This window comes from Scatophagus argus, chromosome 6 (genome assembly GCF_020382885.2).
Source record: "Scatophagus argus isolate fScaArg1 chromosome 6, fScaArg1.pri, whole genome shotgun sequence".
NCBI lineage: Eukaryota > Metazoa > Chordata > Actinopteri > Scatophagidae > Scatophagus > Scatophagus argus.
This window is the reverse complement of record NC_058498.1, coordinates 8,587,402-8,605,917: the sequence shown is the minus strand read 5'-3', so window position 1 is coordinate 8,605,917 and position 18,516 is coordinate 8,587,402. Positions and strand designations below refer to the sequence as shown.

Genomic DNA, 18,516 nt, shown 5'->3' with positions numbered 1-18,516 from the left:
CCGTCACAGGAGGCAAACAAATTAAAAATGAGTGAATCAGAGGGTCAAAAAGCAAAGCAGAAACCCAGAAAATGGGAGAATGGAAATGGAAAGGAAAACAATGCTGAACTGCATTCTACTTTTAGATTTGTTTTTGAATATTTGTCACTGTGTAAAATATTGGTGGATACTGTTACACGTTGTTGGACTCCTGATGAATGTTGATAGGCTCCTGCGTCTTTTGTGACTGTATATTTCCTCACTGTTACAATAAGTAGTTTTAATTACTGACGCTTTTTTATTCTATAACAACACACCTAAAGACAAATAATCTTTGACTGATATTTATTGATGTATTCCTTTACTTCAGTATTTCTTTCTTTTTTTCCCTTTCTTTAATAGGTATATTTATTTAGTTAGTAAACATTTAAGGAACCGGTACACCTGTAGAAATGTAGCAGTGGCGCCCCCTAGTGTCCAGAAATGACCTGTGCAGAGGAAGGAAGCGTAACAAACAGCCGGCAGGAGAGGTCATACTGTGTCCACCGCAGGACCTGAAGCTGACGGCTGTTTTCTCTCCGTGCCTTGAGTAACAGGCTCTTCCCATACTGTTCAAACACCATGAACAGGCCAGTCGTGCCGTTGACCTTCTGCTAACATTCATGAAAATGCCATATGTGTGTTGCTCTATGTTAGAAGATGGCGGAGTCGGATGGCGGGGATTTTGCTTCGAAACATCCACAGAACAGGTGAGTAAAGCGGGGCGAGGATGCGGTGGGGCGGAGGGACCTCTGTGTCGCCTTATAGGAAGCTTCCTCGGCTCCGGGACTGTGGACCAGTTCGATCAGAGTGGGGCGTTCCGACGTCGTTCCTCCGATGCTTTACTCAGGAAACACCGAGGTGCTGTTCGGGCCTTCGGGCACCTGCGCTGGTTTTGTTTTATATCGATGACCAGTGGTATAATTAAAGTAAATATGTTTTAATTTTCCATTTAGAGGAGTAAACGCACCCAGCTCAGTGTGCTGTGTTGTAGCAGGTGAACTTAAACACGTGTTGACAGTTTGGTAAAGCATTTTTCTTATATTTTAATGACTAAATCACTACTTTAAATAGGCCTGCTTTTTGGCAATGTTGCTGCAGTTAATACCACTGCTCGCTTTACGTGCAGCTTACTTGTTTTTATCACTTTTGTCATACTTTGAAACAAGATACACCACTCCAGCGAAACTGGATTTTTTGATACTGACACTGATATTTGGGAGTTCAAAAAAATCTGCAGTTACCTGATAGTGCTTTTTGTTTAAACGTAAATTCATACCATTTTTCAATAGTGGACTTCTCACAGAGGGAAAGTCTGAATATTGAATGATGGCTGGAGTCCAGCAGGACAGGTTTACGCCTGAATAGCTCAGAGCCATTGTTAATGTTAGTAGTAACACCTGTGCTTTGCCTGCTATGGTCAAAATGTCTGCTGTTTGAAGGACAACTGTGACAAAGATATGTACAGAGCTGGACACTTTGCAATCGAAAGGTAAACTTGTGTGGTTTTCAGGTAGAAACGATCCCCCATTTTTCAAGAGGTTCTCCATTTCCAGCTCCTCATCATGACGTTTTGTGACACCAGTAATTACTGGCTGGTTTTACAGATGACAAAGTCTTTTGATGACTTTTGTGACTTTACCTGCAGGAAAGCCTTCCAACACCAGCATACAGTATTTTCATTCTGAAAGTTGGTGTCCTTTACTTACAGAGAGAGCAAGCTAAAGCAAGCTCAGCGGGTTCCTTTTTGGATTTAGCAAGTAAAACTCTTCCTAGAGAAAGGGAAGAAACACATCTATGACATTGATGGCCAAATGGCACTGAATCTGAAAGGAAATTGAAAACTGTCTTCATCTTAAACGATTATTGACTTGAACAGAATAAAAAAAGATACGTGTGTGTTGGATATTGTTTGCTTCATGTAGTCAAATGTGTAAATATTTTAGTACATTATCTTAACTTGGTATTTCCTTTCAATATTCCACCTAATTTCTGCAATCTGGAAAAATTGTTGGACTGGGATCATTCCCTCATACTTAAATATGGTCTATATTTGTCATCTGTAATCTGCCTTCTGTGCCACTGGATGTCATATGTAGGTCTCATTTGACAAAACGGGCCTGTAGAGGAAATAAGCAAACACTAATATGGCAGCTGTAACAGTACAACTGGGACTTGTCTGATGTAATTTCTTCTTGTGTTGGGTGTGTTTACTTGTGGAAGATGTCAGGAAGAACGTCACACTGTTTCAGGTTACGTGTCAAGCCTTTAGGCTTCGTGAACTTTTTTATCATGTATGTTTTTTTTCTCATTTCTGCCACTTTCCTGTGGTAATCATGCATGTTACTTCCCCATTCATTTCTGTTCATGTGCAGCAATGAATAATCTAAACAGAGTGATGTAATTTCTACTCACAGAAATGTTTCTTTCCTCTACGCAGATGCACTCTCACTAATGCAAAGACACTGTACACAACAAATTGCATTTCCCCCCCTGACTGTGGCAGATTAGATTAAATTCCCATCATAGTATTTCCGTGAGCATCTACACTTTGAGCTAACATCAGATTTTAGCTCACAGTTCTTGAGTTGCAGTCTGCTTATCCAGACTACGACAGCTTCTGGCAATATACATTATATTAAAAAAGTCAAGTCCCCAAGGTCAGTTGAGAATATTAGCACTGGAAAAAATAAGGGGATTTTATTTGAGAAAAAGTGGTGGATTCCTTGATTCAATGGTTGTTACAAGGCCTCTTTTTATTTCCAGTATGGCTAACAAGAATAGCACCCTACGCTGTACATTCTCAGCCCCGAGCCACAGTGCCACCCTTCTCCAGGGCTTGTCTGTCTTGCGGGCTCAGGGCCAACTACTTGACGTCGTACTGGCCATCAACGAGGAGCGCTTCAAGGTCCACAAAGCTGTGTTGGCTGCCTGTAGTGATTACTTCAGGTTAGTCTGAATCACAAGACGTCTCACTTCCCATTTACATTTTAAATTGACAGCACTTAGCTGATGCTCTTATCCAGAGCATTTTACGCTGAGTGCACTTTTAGGATAAGCTGCAGTTCACCGGTCGACTATATTGAAAACAACTGAGCTGGGAGAAGAAGTTAAAGGACAGTGAAATGTGAAACGAAATTCAAAATGATGCGCTCTTGCTTTCTTTTATGATTCTCTATGATTTATTGTCAGAGTTACTACTGATTATAGAAACTGTAGAAAGATATTGCGGAAGTGAAAAATAAAATTTAAAGTGATAGATTATAAAGCAAAAATTAGATAAATGAGTGACATGAAGATGATGATGACGATTATTATTATTTTTATTATTTATTAAACAGTGTTTTTTAAGGTCATCTGTGATGGACACCTGAACAGAACTAGAAAACTTCACATCATACAAATGCTCTGACTTTGTTATGTGAAGTCATACAAAATTAATGCTTTTTGAAATCAGTGCCTTTCATTTAAAACAGATGAAGCTAAAAAATATCATGTAGTTTACTGCCTTGTTCTTGTGTTACAGAGCCATGTTTACTGGAGGCATGAGGGAGTCAAATCAAGATACGATTGAGCTGAAGGGTTTGTCCGCCCGTGGACTGAAACATATTATTGACTTTGCCTACAGTTCAGAAGTCACCTTAGACCTGGACTGTATTCAGGATGTCCTCGGGGCAGCTGTGTTTCTCCAGATGGTCCCAGTCGTGGAGCTGTGTGAGGAGTTCCTCAAGTCAGCGATGAGTGTCGAGACCTGCCTGCACATCGGCCAGATGGCCACCACCTTCAGCCTGTCTTCCCTCAAAGAGTCAGTGGATGCCTTCACTTTCCGCCACTTCCTCCAAATTGCAGAGGAGGAAGACTTCCTGCACATTCCCATGGAGCGCCTCGTCTTCTTCCTGCAGAGCAACAAACTGAAGAACTGTAGCGAGATCGACCTCTTCCATGCTGCCATCAGGTGGCTTCAGTATGACGACTCTCGTCGTGCTCAAGCCAGCAGCGTCCTGTGCCATGTGCGCTTCCCGCTCATGCGCTCTTCTGAGCTGGTGGACAATGTTCAGACAGTGGACATCATGGTGGAGGACGTGCTGTGCCGCCAGTATCTCCTCGAGGCCTTCAATTACCAGATTCTTCCTTTCCGACAGCATGAGATGCAGTCTTCGCGGACGCTCATACGTTCTGACGTCACGTCTCTCATCACCTTTGGTGGGACGCCCTACACTGACAACGACCGCACAGTGAGCACCAAGGTGTACCATCTCCCTGACATTACATCCCGCCAGTTCAAAGAGCTGACAGAGATGGAGGCGGGGTGCAGCCATGCTTGTGTTGCTGTACTTGATAACTTTGTCTATGTAGTTGGTGGACAGCACTTGCAGTACCGCAGCGGCGAGGGGGCAGTAGACAGCTGTTACCGCTACGACCCACATCTGAACCAGTGGCTGCGCATCCAACCCATGCAGGAGGCTCGTATCCAGTTTCAGCTCAACGTGCTGCATGGACTGCTGTACGCCACAGGAGGGCGCAATCGATCTGGCAGTCTGTCATCTGTCGAGTGTTACTGCCCACAGAAGAATGAGTGGACTTATGTGGAACCATTGAAACGCCGGATTTGGGGTCATGCGGGGACTCCCTTTGGAGAAAAGCTCTATATCTCAGGGGGTTATGGTGTCTCATTGGATGACAAGAAAACTCTCCACTGCTATGACCCAGTGTCAGACCAGTGGGACTTCAGAGCCCCCATGAATGAACCCAGAGTGCTGCATGCCATGATCAGTTCTAGGGATCGGGTTTATGCTCTGGGTGGTCGCATGGACCATGTGGACCGTTGTTTTGATGTTCTTGCAGTTGAGTATTACATTCCAGAGAATGACCAGTGGACCACCGTCAGTCCCATGAGGGCAGGGCAGTCTGAGGCAGGCTGCTGTTTACTGGACAGAAAGATATACATTGTCGGGGGTTACAACTGGCACCTGAACAATGTCACAAGCATCGTGCAGGTGTACAACACAGAGACAGATGAGTGGGAGAGGGATCTGCACTTCCCAGAATCCTTTGCTGGCATCGCTTGTACCCCAATTATAATTCCCCAAAATGCCACACAAGGCTGACCATCCGACCTGTGACTGTGAAGATTTTATTCCGTGTGCTCTTTGACCGTTGAGTCAGTACAAGGTGTGAACACTATGTAAGCAACTGTGTGTGTGTGTGTGTGTGTTTTAATTCGTATGAATGACCTCAAAAGTTACTAAACCGTATTATTTTCTCTTCTTGATTTGAGCAAGATGCTTCGCCAACAGCACATTTTGATTTAAAATGACTTTTATGTGAAAACTCTTAAAGATCTCAGTGTGGAGACACTTTCATGATACTGGATGTGTAGGCTTTCGAAGGACTGCACAGTTTTTGACCAACACATTTTGATGTGTTTTAGTAATTTCCGGTTTGAATTCCATATTTAAGAATAGCATTACCAACATGATTAACATTTCTTATGGGAATAATAATCATGATTAGTGTAACCAATTGTTTTGCCAATCAAGGGCTTAAGTTACAGACAATTAATTAATTAATTAAAATCCATGTATTAATATTGATTAAATGATATTAGTACAGAAAATTTATTTTAAATTTTGTGCTTGCAAAGGTATTAACACACTCAACCCTGATAATGTTAGACATTTTGATTGTACAATTGTGAATGTTTTGTTTGCTTCTTTCTATCTTGTAATATTTTTCTTGTTACCATTTTATAATATTCAAACAACCAAGAAAACTGAAAATGTTACCAGTGTAACTCAAATCCACTATAATCAACAAACCAAATATCAATTTAGAGTAATGATTGCACAAATGAACACAAGTGGGTTTTTATTGTTTGGTTCTAAGTTATTCCATGTGGGTGTTGATTTTTTATTTATTTATTTTATTTTTTTTTACTGTGTTTCCTGAGCTGAACCCCCATTGACACACTAAATGTTTTCTGAGTCAGCGTAACAACACAGTGTGGATCTCTTCAGGCAGCTACATAAATCCTTTATGTGTGTCCGCTGGAATGTCCGTGAGTGCTGCTTTTTATGTTAAACAAGTGCTACATCTTGTACCACACATGCTGTTGTCTCTTGATCGACACAGTGAGGGGATACAGATGATATTTATTCATGCGCATTCATTATAAACTTTTCCTCAAATCTGATTTCCCCAGATAAACTACTTAAACTATTCATTTGCAATGTTTGTTGCTGGTTTGTGTTTTTATTTTGACTGCATTGCTGCACTTTCCAAACCAGTATTTATGAGGTATCTGACTCTGCTGCTGTTCGATTAACTTAACGTGTGTGTATAAGGAAGAAGCAAGCTCAAAGCTCTTGTTTTTCCCCTTGAAATGTGACCGTATACATGATGGTGAGGAGTGTCCGTTTTAAAACCGTCTCCTGTTTGCCTTAGTGCGTATTTGTATTGTTTGACCTGTACCAGTAAAAGCACATGATATCTGGTTGAAGTGCAATATAAAGTAAACTGCTCTCATCAAAGGGGAATGTAGGCATTTGTGTAGCTTTGTGTGAATCTGTAATTAAAGGTGTATAATGTTTTAAAAAAAAAAATACCCTTCAGGTGCTTCTTATGTTTTTATTTTCATGAGATGATGTATTTACACAGTAAGTCAGCCTAAACTTGAACTGAAGGTTGTTGCTACACACACTTACAGACAATTAAAAGGAAATAATTGTGCAGTTTCACCAAATAAACATTCATATTTGTTCTGTTTAGGGTAGCAGTGTCTGAGCGCTGGTAATGCCACTGGGGTGTTAGTCTTTACATAATAAACCAAGTGGACAATATCTTCCAGTTTCCCACTTTTAATTATTCGGGTTCTTAAAGCGAAGACAACGGATCATTTAGGTTGCAGAGGTGTAAAAGAATTAACCTTTTAAACCACAACCTAAATATATATATATATATATATTGTAGATTGTAGATTATAGGAGATTTTTGTGTGTATATCAAGAACTCTCAAGGAAAAGAATGATGCACAAGTTGACAAAATCTCTCGCTCCTTTCTTCCTCTCAGTACTCATTAGACTGCATCACTCTGTCCCTGCTTACACAGGTTATTAATGTTCAAATTACCTCAAACTTAAAATATCCCTATATATCCTTTTGTAATTGCCAACAATTTTATTTATTTTGCACAGTTAATACATTGTTTGTAATTTAATATCTTGTATCAGTATCTTGCAATTTGATTATTCATCATACCATTTTTTGTACATCCATATTTTAATTTTTTCGAATTAATTTTATGATACATTTACACATTATATCAATCTACATGCACAATATAATATGTATATTTATACTATGTACAGTATATGCCACTGTATATAGTATATCAAGCATCTCGGGAACAAAATGTTCCTTTGCTGTGAATAAATTTCTCTCATCAGAATCGGATTGAAATAGAAAACATAAAATAATGCAGAAGGAAAAAAAAAACTCTGAAAAAGTATAGTTTAACAATGAAAATATGTAAACTAATATTTTTTAAAAAGTGTCTAATCTTATCTTACTGTGTCGCTGACCGTGCGTGATGACGACACCAGAAGGCCCCAGCGTAGTGTGTAACGTAACATTCCATTGAGAAGAAGAGGGAAAGATGGCGTCCTCTAACAATCCTCGCAAATTTAGCGAAAAAATCGCTTTGCATAATCAAAAACAGGCGGAGGAGACTGCTGCGTTTGAAGAAGTGATGAAAGACTTGAACGTCACCAGAGCTGCACGAGTAAGACTTGCACAAACAGGCTCTTTTCATTTTGTTGCATCGCTGTTTGGCAGCTAACGAACGCTGCGGATATAACGTTAAATCTGGACGTTGGGATGCTAGCTAAAGTTAATATTAACGTCCTTATCCGCATCAGTTTAGCAATACCAAATTATGTTTTCAGTCTGGTTGTTTAAAACATGGTAGTGTTATTCAGATACAGCAAGCTACTCGTGTGCTGCGTTTTCTTAAGCTAGGCTGCTGGAGCTGTGAATAATGTGCACCTGTGCTCTGTCTGTGGCTGCTTTGAGCAGTCACTGCTGTCATTTCACTAGCAAATAAAACGACTGTGAAATGTAAATCGCCGTATAACAACATGTTTGGGAAGTCAGGAAGTCTGCCATAGAAACTAAATTGCAATAGTCTCTCTGAAAAGGCTAAGTTAGCGTTTGCTAACCAATCAGATTTTAACCAGCGTTCCCAGCTGTTTTTCCTCTGTTTACCATTCATTTCTGGCTTAATGTTATCTGTTATCTTAGCTCCTTATCATATCAGCTTGTTAAATGTGAGCTATTTTTAACAACAAACATCCATCAGACTTGGAGAAAACGGCTGTAAACAACACGTGTGTTTTATTTTACTAGCTCCATGTCAATTTAGTTTAGTTAGTGCTCATTAGTCAGAGTAACTTAAACAACTTTCTCACAACAACGGTAGTGAGTATAACGGGAGCGACTAAAGATGATTCATTAACGCGCACATTAGTGATTAATGTGCTGAATATTACCCCATTAAGTTTTTATTTTCAAAACAAAAGTTATTAATCAGTTGGTTGATTTGTCATCGATAGAAAATAATGGATGCTTTTGATAATTAGTAGGTCAGACATTTTGACATTGCTTCCTGGGATTTCCTGCTTTTCTCTGTTGTAAATAACTATATCATTACTATTGTATTATTACTACTCTGTTTTTCACTATCCTCCTTGCTGCTGTAACACTGTGTACTTCCTCATTGTGGGACAGTAAAGGAAATCTTATCTCATCAAATTGATTCACTAATTGAAAAAAAAATGTTAAGTAATTATGGAAATTAAATAAATGCAGATCCTGTTTATTCTTTGAAGAACTATAAATGAAGTATTGTTATTGTCATTCATTTTTTAAATTATAAATAGTGATAATTATAATAACGATTATAAAATAATTTCCAATAACAAAACGTTCAGTTGACAATCATATAAACCAGAGTAAAGCAGCAAATCTTAACATTTTCGTTTGAACAACTGAAGGTTTTTAGATGCGACAACGACTGAATCAGTTAATCAGTTGCTCGACCAATAAATTATTGAACAAATAGTTTCGGCTCTATTAACCCAAACAAAGAGGAATATTTTGTTGCCAGAAAACATTTAGGCTCATCGTCAGCCCTGTTCCTGGAAATGATGCCCAATTGCGACAAGCTGCATCAGTGTAAACCTGAGCTGTACTGTCATTTACTGGAGGGAAAAGAGTTGATTAGTCAGCTCTGTGGTTTCTGCCAGATTTGTTTGTGTTGCCATTCACACATCAATCCATTGCATTTGTTCAGATCACCACCAGTGTTACTTCAGTTCATTATTTGTCCGGGAGGACTTTAATCACAGTGTTTTTGATAACATTCATTACTTTTGTGACTGGTTTTGTATTAAGACACATGGCTAATGTAATCACCAGGTGTGTTATATGGAAAGACTGTAATTATCCCAGCTCTCAGTCAGGTGCTATTCACATCAGCTGATGAGATTTTTTTTCTTCTCTGCTATGAAAGATGTTGTCTGCCCTTTAATTGTTCATGAAACAACCAGTCTGCCTGTCTTGTCATGTTTCATCTGTCAATTAATGGATTCATCCATCTTTCAGTCACCACTGTGGACTGGCAGGCATCATTCACTTTTTGCACCACTTTTTTTGTGAATCAGATCAGTCATTCACTCATGCTTTCATGCAATTTTACTTTGCACAGTTGCAGTTACAGAAGACCCAGTATTTGCAACTAGGGCAGAATCGTGGACAGTACTATGGAGGCTCACTGCCCAATGTCAATCAGATTGGAAATGGCAACATTGACCTGCCTTTTCAGGTGAGCCCTTAGCCTCTCACGGCTGGTAAATCAATGGTTTGTTGTCGACCAGTGTACCTTTCTCAGCTGTTGGTGGTAATACTGGACATACAAAGGTTGCAGCTGTTGTATTGGTTAAAGATTGGCTCAAAACGGATAATTCCACTTAAATAAAAAAGGTCTGCAGGCTGAGTAAAGGGAGTAAAATTTTCAGAAGGGACCTGCTGGTCAGTCATAGTCCAAGTTTTAGCATGTTTTGGGAACAAAAGGTAGGCAGAAGTTTGTAATAGAAGGTATACCAGTTCTATCCTGCAGTGTAATTTGATTCCAAAATTTTAAAGTATATCATTGCTTGTCATGGCTTTCCATCTTAAAATACATTTGCCAACTCAAGCATCAGAATGGGGGGGGCACATGGCTTGACTCATTTGGAAATGAACACATTTGCACCATTAATCCTAAGACATGGTTTTGTTGTGTTAAGCATTTTTCTGTCCTCATTCACTTGGTGTGTTCACTCTAGAACTCGGTGCTGGATACCAGTCGGACAACTAGGCACCACGGGCTGGTGGAGCGAGTTTACCGTGAACGGAACCGCATCACGTCTCCTCACCGCCGGCCACTGTCTGTGGACAAACATGGACGCCAGATATCCTTGTTTTGCTTGTGGAAGCATGTGATGTTGAGGATGTTTGGACTGTGTGCATTGTTGCTTTTGGGATTCATAGGCTGCTTGAGCATTGCTGACCCAGGGTCAACTCAGTTTTCATCTGGTTTTCTCCTCCTCTAGTGCTGCTATACTTTATTGGGAACCCAAAATGCTCACTGACAGAAATGCAGTGAAATTTTATTTCGGCTATAAATTTTGTATTTTAAAAGACCTTTTAGTAAGACCACCACTCCGCCGAGCTAGATCTTCATTCATGGCTGGGACATACTGGCTGCCTGAGCTGCACTTCATGTAGAGAGTCACGGTCTTGCATATTTTTTCCACTCCAGACCCACAAATGATCTATGGATAGTCGTACTGGCATCATAGCGGTGCTTCACTGCAGTTTCAGTGTCTGCACGTGCATGATATACTACAGACATTGAAAAAAAATCACAGCATGCAGGGGAGTATTTTTCTGGTTTTCACATAACATTATAACGAGACCTCCGTGTGTATGTATGTGTGTGTGGTCATTTATTGTGTATCTGGTCTATTAGGTTGAATCAGCCAAGAGGCATGAAACTATGGATTAGCTGGGATCCATTTTTTACCCCGCCTGTACTTAATTAGCCTTAACTAAATTCACATTGACAGCTGTCCGTACAGCTCAGTTTACCTCTCCCCACCGCCAGACACTAGCTGGAGAAGGTAAGCCACCTCCCCTTGTCCATTTGCCAAAATGATAAGTAGGACACTCAACCGCGCACAGCTCAATTGCAGAAATTAAATAAAATGACTCTGCGCATCCATGTTGGCGCTAAATTCTCAAACTCGACCAACACAAAGAAGACCATACCTTGGGCCTTGTGATGCACACAAAGCTTTGTAACAGAATGTGATTCTTGATGGATATGATGCTGTAGAGGTGGCTCTCTGCCATTACAGGGGATTTGGCAGCGATTGTTGCTGACATCTCGTATTTCTAACACGTACAGGACAAATTCGGACTCTGCTTTACACCAGAGTGCCATGAATCCAAAGCCCCAGGATGTGTTTTCAGGGGGATCACAGGAGCTACAGCCCAAACGAGGTAATGGAAGATCCAGTTACAAAGACACAGAGCCATTCTCAGATATTAATGTGCAAAGTACTGATGTAGGCGGCAAACCTTAAATGACATGAAAGGGTTGATTTCACAAAGAAGTGTATACAGACTCTCAATAAAATATTTATGGAGTAAATTGATGCTGGCCTCTGTGGTAGAACTACTTCAGCAAGTTGTACTCAGCTGGCTGTAGAGAAGTAACATCTGTGAATGGAGCTGACTCAGGGTGATCGAGTGAGGAAGATCAATAATTCACTGATTATCCATGGGTTGTGTCTTGTTATGTGTGAGGCTCTGATATAATGAAATCAAGATTGGCTTGCAACCACTCAGTCTGTCTGTCTGCTGGTTACCTTGCTATTTTTAGACTCTCAGGAAGGTAGTGCACAGCACTGTATTCTGCTTGACTGGCTCGGATATTGATGACTCACTTCTGGCACTAATATGAATTGTATTTTAGCAAGCAACTGTGTCTTGCTGTTTCACTAATTATTACTGCTGCTAACAGTGCCTGGGACGGAGAATTCAGAGTCAAATACAGACAAGGATGCGCAGGAACAGTTGTGGGATGACAAGAAGGTACTGATGGGAAAAGGGAAGGCCTAAACTTGTACACTTGTTATGATACATGTAAGCCACCTTAGATTTGCAGCTCACAAGTACGTATTTTTCCGTAGGATGATTCATCAAAACCCAATACACGTGATGTCCCGGGAATCAAGTGAGTGGTTTAAGTATATTGTTGTTGTTATTGTTAGTAGTAGAAGTAGTAACAGTTACAGTTAAATGCCACAGGAGTATATTAGGCTGTCAGTCACATTTTAGCTAGTTGTAATACATGCAATAGCGCAATTAATAAACATCCCAGTAAAAGATATTGACCATTAATGTAGTTCTCCTGTGACTGGAAGGGCAATTGTCATCAACTTTCAGACACGTGTTGTTTTCATGTTTTTATCGATAAAGTTATAATCTAGAAACAAAATGCCACTACATTGAATATTTCCACAAACTGGCAAATATACTGGAAAATACTGATATCTGTTTTAATGGATGGTTATATGAGACCAGCTTATCTCATGTCTCATAGAAGTTGTGTCTTTTAGTATATTCCCATCACCAGATCAGGAGTTGAATCCCTCCGTGCTCCCAGCTGCACACAACACTGGTGGTTCACTTCCTGATCTGACCAACATTCAGTTCCCTCCCCCACTGTCCACCCCGCTGGACCCAGAAGACACTGTGGCCTTCCCCTCCCTCAGCTCGTCCAACAGCACGAGCAGCCTCACCACCAACCTCACCCACCTGGGCATCAGCGCTGCCAGCCATGGTAATAACTACTGTTTGATAACAGTAGAACTTTAGCACATTGAAATTTACATCAAGTGAGGATGTTGGAGACACCTGTGGTTTGTCCTCATTTCTTTCCTCTCCAGGGATCCCCACCTCCACTCAGCCCACCATGACTGTAACGGCACAGCGCCGGCAACCACCCGTGGTGCCACTCACCCTCACCTCTGACCTCCATCTCCAACAGTCCCCACAGCAGCTTTCACCCACCCTCACCTCACCCGTTAATATCACACAGGTAAGGGTCTGCTCAGCTCAGCTCGAAACTTAAAGTTGTGCTCTGAAGTTCTGCAGTTCGTTAAGTGAAGTTCTGAAATCGTGCTCATCGATTTATGTTGGATGAGCCCAAACAGAGTCCACTTGTATCTTTCCTCAGGCCGTGCCAACAGAGCCGCTGACCCTGGAGCAGCAGCTCGCCCAGTACCCCATTTTCAACCAGCTGACGGCTCAGGCCCAGGCGCAGCTGCTCAGTGACCTCCAGAAGCAGCAGCAAGCCCTGTCCCAGGGTATCCAGCTCATCACTTTGCCAACTCTGGCCTCCCCTGGTACAGCCAGTAGCCCCTCCCCAGACAGCCAGAGCCAGACCACTGCCAGCATCAGTGTGAGCTCGGTAAGAGATGAGGAAGTCCAGTCAGAAAGTGGAAGCAGTAATTTTTGCTTGTTCCTAAGCTTCTATTCATTTTGCATCAGTTGTTCTGAAACACGTTAAGTTACCCAGTAAATATTTTAACAACTATTAATGATAGTAGGTTTTCTCACTAATTTGTCATTTTGTAGAATAACACTAGGCGAAACGTATCTTTACACTCACCTACCAGATAATACCTATACCAGATACCAGATAATATAGATAATATACCTTTTAACTGCAGTTATCTTCAAAGCACATTTGCTTAGCTTTTGTGTGGGTTAAGGCACTTTCGTATGTAGACACACCTTTGACTGTTGTCTGTAATGCTACAACCACTTTAACTTTATCATTTAACTAAAGTAGCTCCATATGTTACTATTCCATAATCACATTTTCCAAAAGTATAGAAATAGCTGTCCAACCACAGAATCATCCCACAGTATATGTGATGGTGATTGGGTAATGTTTCCCGTCCATACGTAATGAGCAGATCCAAGGCTGGTGCCCTCTCGCATCTCATCCTTTGACATTTGTGTGTGACAGACATGAAGCTTAGTGCTAGCTAACCCTCTTCCCTCCAACAGTACCGCAATCAGACTGGCTCACCAGCCACTCAGTCTCCAACCTCCCCAGTCTCCAATCAAGGCTTCTCCCCCGGCGGCTCGCCTCAAGTAAGGGCCCACCCACCGAGCTAGCTGCTGTTTGGGGAAGGGCTTTGCGTCTGGGGGAAAGCTAATTGTAGATGAGTTAGGCTGCTTTTCAAACTCTGTGTGAGCAGTTAATCACTCATGGTGTCAGCATCTGCATAACTCATTTTTTCATCACCACTGTCACTGTTCACTATGTGCATGGCATTGTGGCAGTAATTTGTTGATGGAGACTTTGACCAGTTAAAATGTTCATCTTTTTAGGATACACGAGGCATGTTTGAGATACTTGTGTAATACGGACGAGCTGCAGATTCATAAAGAAGTTTGAAGTTGTATGAACAGACAAATTGGCATTTTGGAAATATTAGGTTCTCTTTAATCAGAGAAAAGAACAGCAGGGCTTTGTCCCATCTTAAGTAAAACATTTGTCAGAAAGGTAAAGTCGTCTGTACGTGTTTATCAGGATGTCAGACCACATTTAGATTACATTATCAAAAGCTGACAAATGAAAAGTTATCATTGGAAAAGTTACAAGAAAAGCAAATTTAATCATCAATATCAATTTTATGTTATTAAATGTATTTAGTTGATAATTTAGTTGCCCAGTGGAGTTTTCTTGTTAACATAAGTTATGTTGACTTTCATTGTTACTCAAACACATTGTGTGTATCCTTGAGGTATAACAAAGTGGATGCGTTTCTTTCCTCATGGAAAAAAAAAAATGCGTATTATTTTCACCCATGTCTGACTAGCTTGCATGGTTTTTCTATACGGCCTTTGATGGTGCTTTGCTACATATTCACACCAGCATGTTTCCACCACCTGCAGAGCGGCGGAATAGTGTGAAGCCACTGGCAAGAATGAGTCTCATGTCAGATGTGTGTGTGTGTGTGTGTGTGCGTGCATGCTGAAAATAAACAAAATCGGGACCAACTCATAGAAAATTTGACCTTTGTCTTTGCCAGAGGTCAAGAACTTGTCAGGGAACCTTTAAATCAAGAACCAGTTAACTCAAGCAGAGGGAAATCAAAAAGGGACAAAGATGCTCAAAGGCACTGTAGACGTAAATCTAAATTCTGGACTTTCATACACTGAATAAGTCACAAAAAACAACAAATAAATAAAGTCACACTGCATTTCTCAATGCAAGAAAATTTTCATGGTAAATTCCAGTATTTGTCAACCTGGGCAGTGTTCTCATACTTTGTCAGTTGTGAGTATCTGTGAAATAATATTTTATTCCGCACCCGACGACAGAGATCTAAGAAACATTGACTGAGGTTCGTTCTCCTGCAACATCATCTTGTCTTAGAAAACGCCTATTTTAGGGGATTTTTCTTCAGTTGAAGCTGTTGGATTCTCAGTCTAGAGTCCTTGCAAGTTAAGAGTTAACTTGATCAGCAAGGGAGAAAAATATCAGAATCAGGTTGACAAATACAAGAATTTATATTTTGTGTCATAGTGACAATCACCCAAATCATGTTCATACTTCTCTGTCTAAGTTTAGTGGCTATTTTTTGTCACATTGAATTCTTTGGGTCTGTATGTGTGTGTTTGTTAAATTAAAGAACATGACATTTTCATTTTTTCTGTGTCTTTAACCCCAACCGACCAGCATAGCCCCGTTCACGAAAACCATTTGCTTCAGTCACTGCTCAGTCTGACAGCTATGTGACGTTTAGCTTGTGTTATCTGCCCAGATAACTTGCTCTTGCTTTTTGTTTCTGCATTTTAGCTGGTTCCTTGACATTTGTTCTGAGTTTTGCACCTTGCTTCTCTTCCTTCAGCACATTCCTGTGGTGGGCAGCATATTTGGCGACTCTTTCTATGATCAGCAGTTGGCACTGAGGCAGACCAACGCCCTGTCTCACCAGGTGACACAAAACACACCAACAGTAAGCAGCAATGACAAGACATTTTTCTTCGGATAGTCCCTGACTTTATGCTGGGTCACAATTCTGTACCTTTTTAGCTGGAGCAGTTCAACATGATCGAGAATCCCATCAGCTCCACCAGCCTTTACAACCAGTGCTCAACCCTCAACTACACGCAGGCGGCCATGATGGGCCTCACCGGGAGCAGCCTACAGGACTCGCAGCAACTCGGCTACAGTAATCACAGCAACATCCCAAACATCATACTAACAGGTAACGACACCATCACATGCACTTTTACCTTGTTACGTGTATTTTGTTGTAACAGGTACACAATAAGTGAAGTAAAGGCTTTAGCTGCATCACACACATTGTTGGCATTTATGCAGATTCCCAGTAATATTGAATTAAACTGCTTTCACAGGAAGAAATAAGCCTCTGCTGCAGATTCTTCAAGCACAAACAAAACTCTTGTGGATTTCAAGCAAAATTATTTTCTGTCACAGTGCTGCAGTAGTTGCACTTTAAATGTATTATGTAAAGAAATGTATTTATGGTTTTAATAACAATAACATTGTACTGCAGGAGTTGAGGTCTCTGAGTGCCACAGCATTGCTAAAAATGCTTCCAGTTTATAGCCGTGTTCCGTACACGTGTGCTGGCTTGGTTGACTTGGCACAGCGATTGGCACCACCATTACAAAAGAGTAACCTCTTGAAGCTTGAAGTTGTATCTTCAACTGATGACGCACTTGTCTCAAGTCTGTGATGTTTAACAGCAGCTAGCTGATTTAAGCTGTTAGAAACACGTTTCCCTGGTTGTTTTTGCTGCTGATATGTTTCTGTCGCACAGCAAGTTTTTGAGGTGAACTGTTTGCAGAGGTGCAGTAAGACCCTGTTGTCCACCACTCTTCATCTGTCTCAATGTGGCTGCTTCTGCTTGCAATCTTCCTCCCTGCAGTATTATGGAAAAATAGCTCAAATTCTGTGATAAACATTTAATTTCCTGTAAATTCTTCACAATTTATTGTTATTTTGTTATCTAAAGTCAAAATCAGGACATGAGGCATGGTTGTCATGAGCAGTAACTTAATCTGACCCCCACATCTGAAAGCTAACTGGATGACACAATAAAATAACTTATTGTTAGTTAATGTCGCTGTGTTTAGAAATGTTAGCACTTACTTTGAATTCAGATGTCAGTGCTCACTTGTCTCTCTGATGTCGTGTATCTCAGTCACAGGGGAGTCTCCGCCCAGCCTCTCCAAAGAGCTGACTAACTCTCTGGCGGGTGTTGGTGATGTCAGTTTCGACGCAGACTCACAGTTTCCTCTCGACGAGCTGAAGATCGACCCTCTCACCCTGGACGGACTGCACATGCTCAATGACCCCGACATGGTGCTGGCAGACCCTGCCACTGAGGACACGTTCAGGATGGACAGGCTGTAACGCAAGAAGCTGACTATGGCCAAGAACAAGAAGAAAAAAACCACACTAACTTGTCAAAGGAGAGAAACAAAGGTCAGGATGAACCCTCTCCCGCGTTGCATGGCCGTCCAGCTGTCCAACCTCGCCCTCGACTCCGTGAAGCCCTTTGAAATGATGCGCCACCAAAAGACAACAGGGAAAAAGACATCCAGGGGCTTACCTGGGAAAGGCCTCGCTGTCGTTTTGAATGAGATTGGTTGCTCAGCGCTTTCGCTAGCCTGCTGTGTTTACAGTGTACCATTACATGCCACATATATTCCAAAAAAATGCACATTTGACATTTCTTTTCCTTTTCGTATTTACTTTAAAATTCGTTGAGTTATTTGCTCGTAGCAGGAAGCTGCAAGGACATTGGGCTAAAGCGTACCCGTTAAAACGGCTGTCTTCAGAAAAAAAAAAACAAAACAAAAACAAACAAGCGAAAAACAAAAACGTACCACAGCCGGTTTGCTAGTACCCTGCAGTCGAATGAATCGGTTTTCCCATCATGCCGTAACGGCTTTCTATTTCACACTCAAAGCTTTATTTTTTGACAACCAAATGTTATTTTCATCATGTACTGTATGTTTTGATGCTTTATGTATTTATATGTTTTATTTATTTAGTTTAAGATTTTATATTCCATTTCATAATTTAAATTTGATGCCAAAATGCGCTCTGTAGGCATAGTGTAAAATTGCACTGATGTAATTTGTGTCTATTTATTAATTACTAACATATTTATATATAAATATATATATGTGTTTGTTACGCTACTTGGTTAATGAATGAGTGCAAAACCTCCCCATAGTTGCTCTTTGGTGTTTGATGTGCCATTCTCTGACGTAGGACATGGTAGACGTTGCCATGCTGCAGCCCAGCGGTCAAATCAAAATATCCTAGTTCTTAGC

The 18,516-nt window shown here is 40.9% G+C and overlaps 2 protein-coding genes across 4 annotated transcripts; both read left to right on the top strand.

Moving 5' to 3' along the window:
• Positions 1–451: 451 nt before the first annotated feature.
• Positions 452–6,859, top strand: klhl26 (kelch-like family member 26). Of its 2 annotated transcripts, none has more exons than XM_046391946.1 (3): positions 452–728; positions 2,785–2,967; positions 3,647–6,859. In XM_046391946.1, the coding sequence occupies exons 1-3, from the start codon at positions 679–681 to the stop codon at positions 5,124–5,126; spliced, it is 1,713 nt and encodes a 570-aa protein (XP_046247902.1). In that variant the 5' UTR covers positions 452–678; the 3' UTR covers positions 5,127–6,859. The 2 variants fall into 2 exon arrangements, with proteins under 2 accessions (XP_046247902.1, XP_046247901.1); XM_046391945.1 differs by having other exon boundaries at positions 453–728; positions 3,545–6,859.
• Positions 6,860–7,609: 750 nt separating this feature from the next.
• On the top strand, positions 7,610–18,381 carry crtc1b (CREB regulated transcription coactivator 1b). Of its 2 annotated transcripts, XM_046391675.1 has the most exons (14): positions 7,610–7,798; positions 9,782–9,898; positions 10,401–10,526; positions 11,176–11,237; positions 11,525–11,619; positions 12,143–12,213; positions 12,312–12,355; positions 12,741–12,964; positions 13,071–13,222; positions 13,361–13,594; positions 14,200–14,286; positions 16,053–16,139; positions 16,238–16,412; positions 17,376–18,381. In XM_046391675.1, exons 1-14 carry the CDS (start codon positions 7,673–7,675, stop codon positions 17,585–17,587), a joined length of 1,812 nt encoding a protein of 603 aa, XP_046247631.1. In that variant the 5' UTR covers positions 7,610–7,672; the 3' UTR covers positions 17,588–18,381. The 2 variants fall into 2 exon arrangements, with proteins under 2 accessions (XP_046247631.1, XP_046247632.1); XM_046391676.1 differs by lacking the exon at positions 14,200–14,286 and having other exon boundaries at positions 7,611–7,798.
• The last annotated feature ends 135 nt before the right edge of the window (positions 18,382–18,516 follow it).

Bases quoted from the DNA above. Each gene is read 5' to 3' on its own strand.
- crtc1b (XM_046391675.1), top strand. From the start codon at position 7,673: ATGGCGTCCTCTAACAATCCTCGCAAATTTAGCGAAAAAATCGCTTTG. The intron at 12,214-12,311 runs GTACTGATGGGA...ATTTTTCCGTAG, and splicing joins AGTTGTGGGATGACAAGAAG to GATGATTCATCAAAACCCAA. The intron at 16,413-17,375 runs GTAACGACACCA...CGTGTATCTCAG, and splicing joins CCCAAACATCATACTAACAG to TCACAGGGGAGTCTCCGCCC.
- klhl26 (XM_046391945.1), top strand. From the start codon at position 679: ATGGCGGAGTCGGATGGCGGGGATTTTGCTTCGAAACATCCACAGAAC. The intron at 729-2,784 runs GTGAGTAAAGCG...TTTTATTTCCAG, and splicing joins TCGAAACATCCACAGAACAG to TATGGCTAACAAGAATAGCA. The intron at 2,968-3,544 runs GTTAGTCTGAAT...CTTGTGTTACAG, and splicing joins GCCTGTAGTGATTACTTCAG to AGCCATGTTTACTGGAGGCA.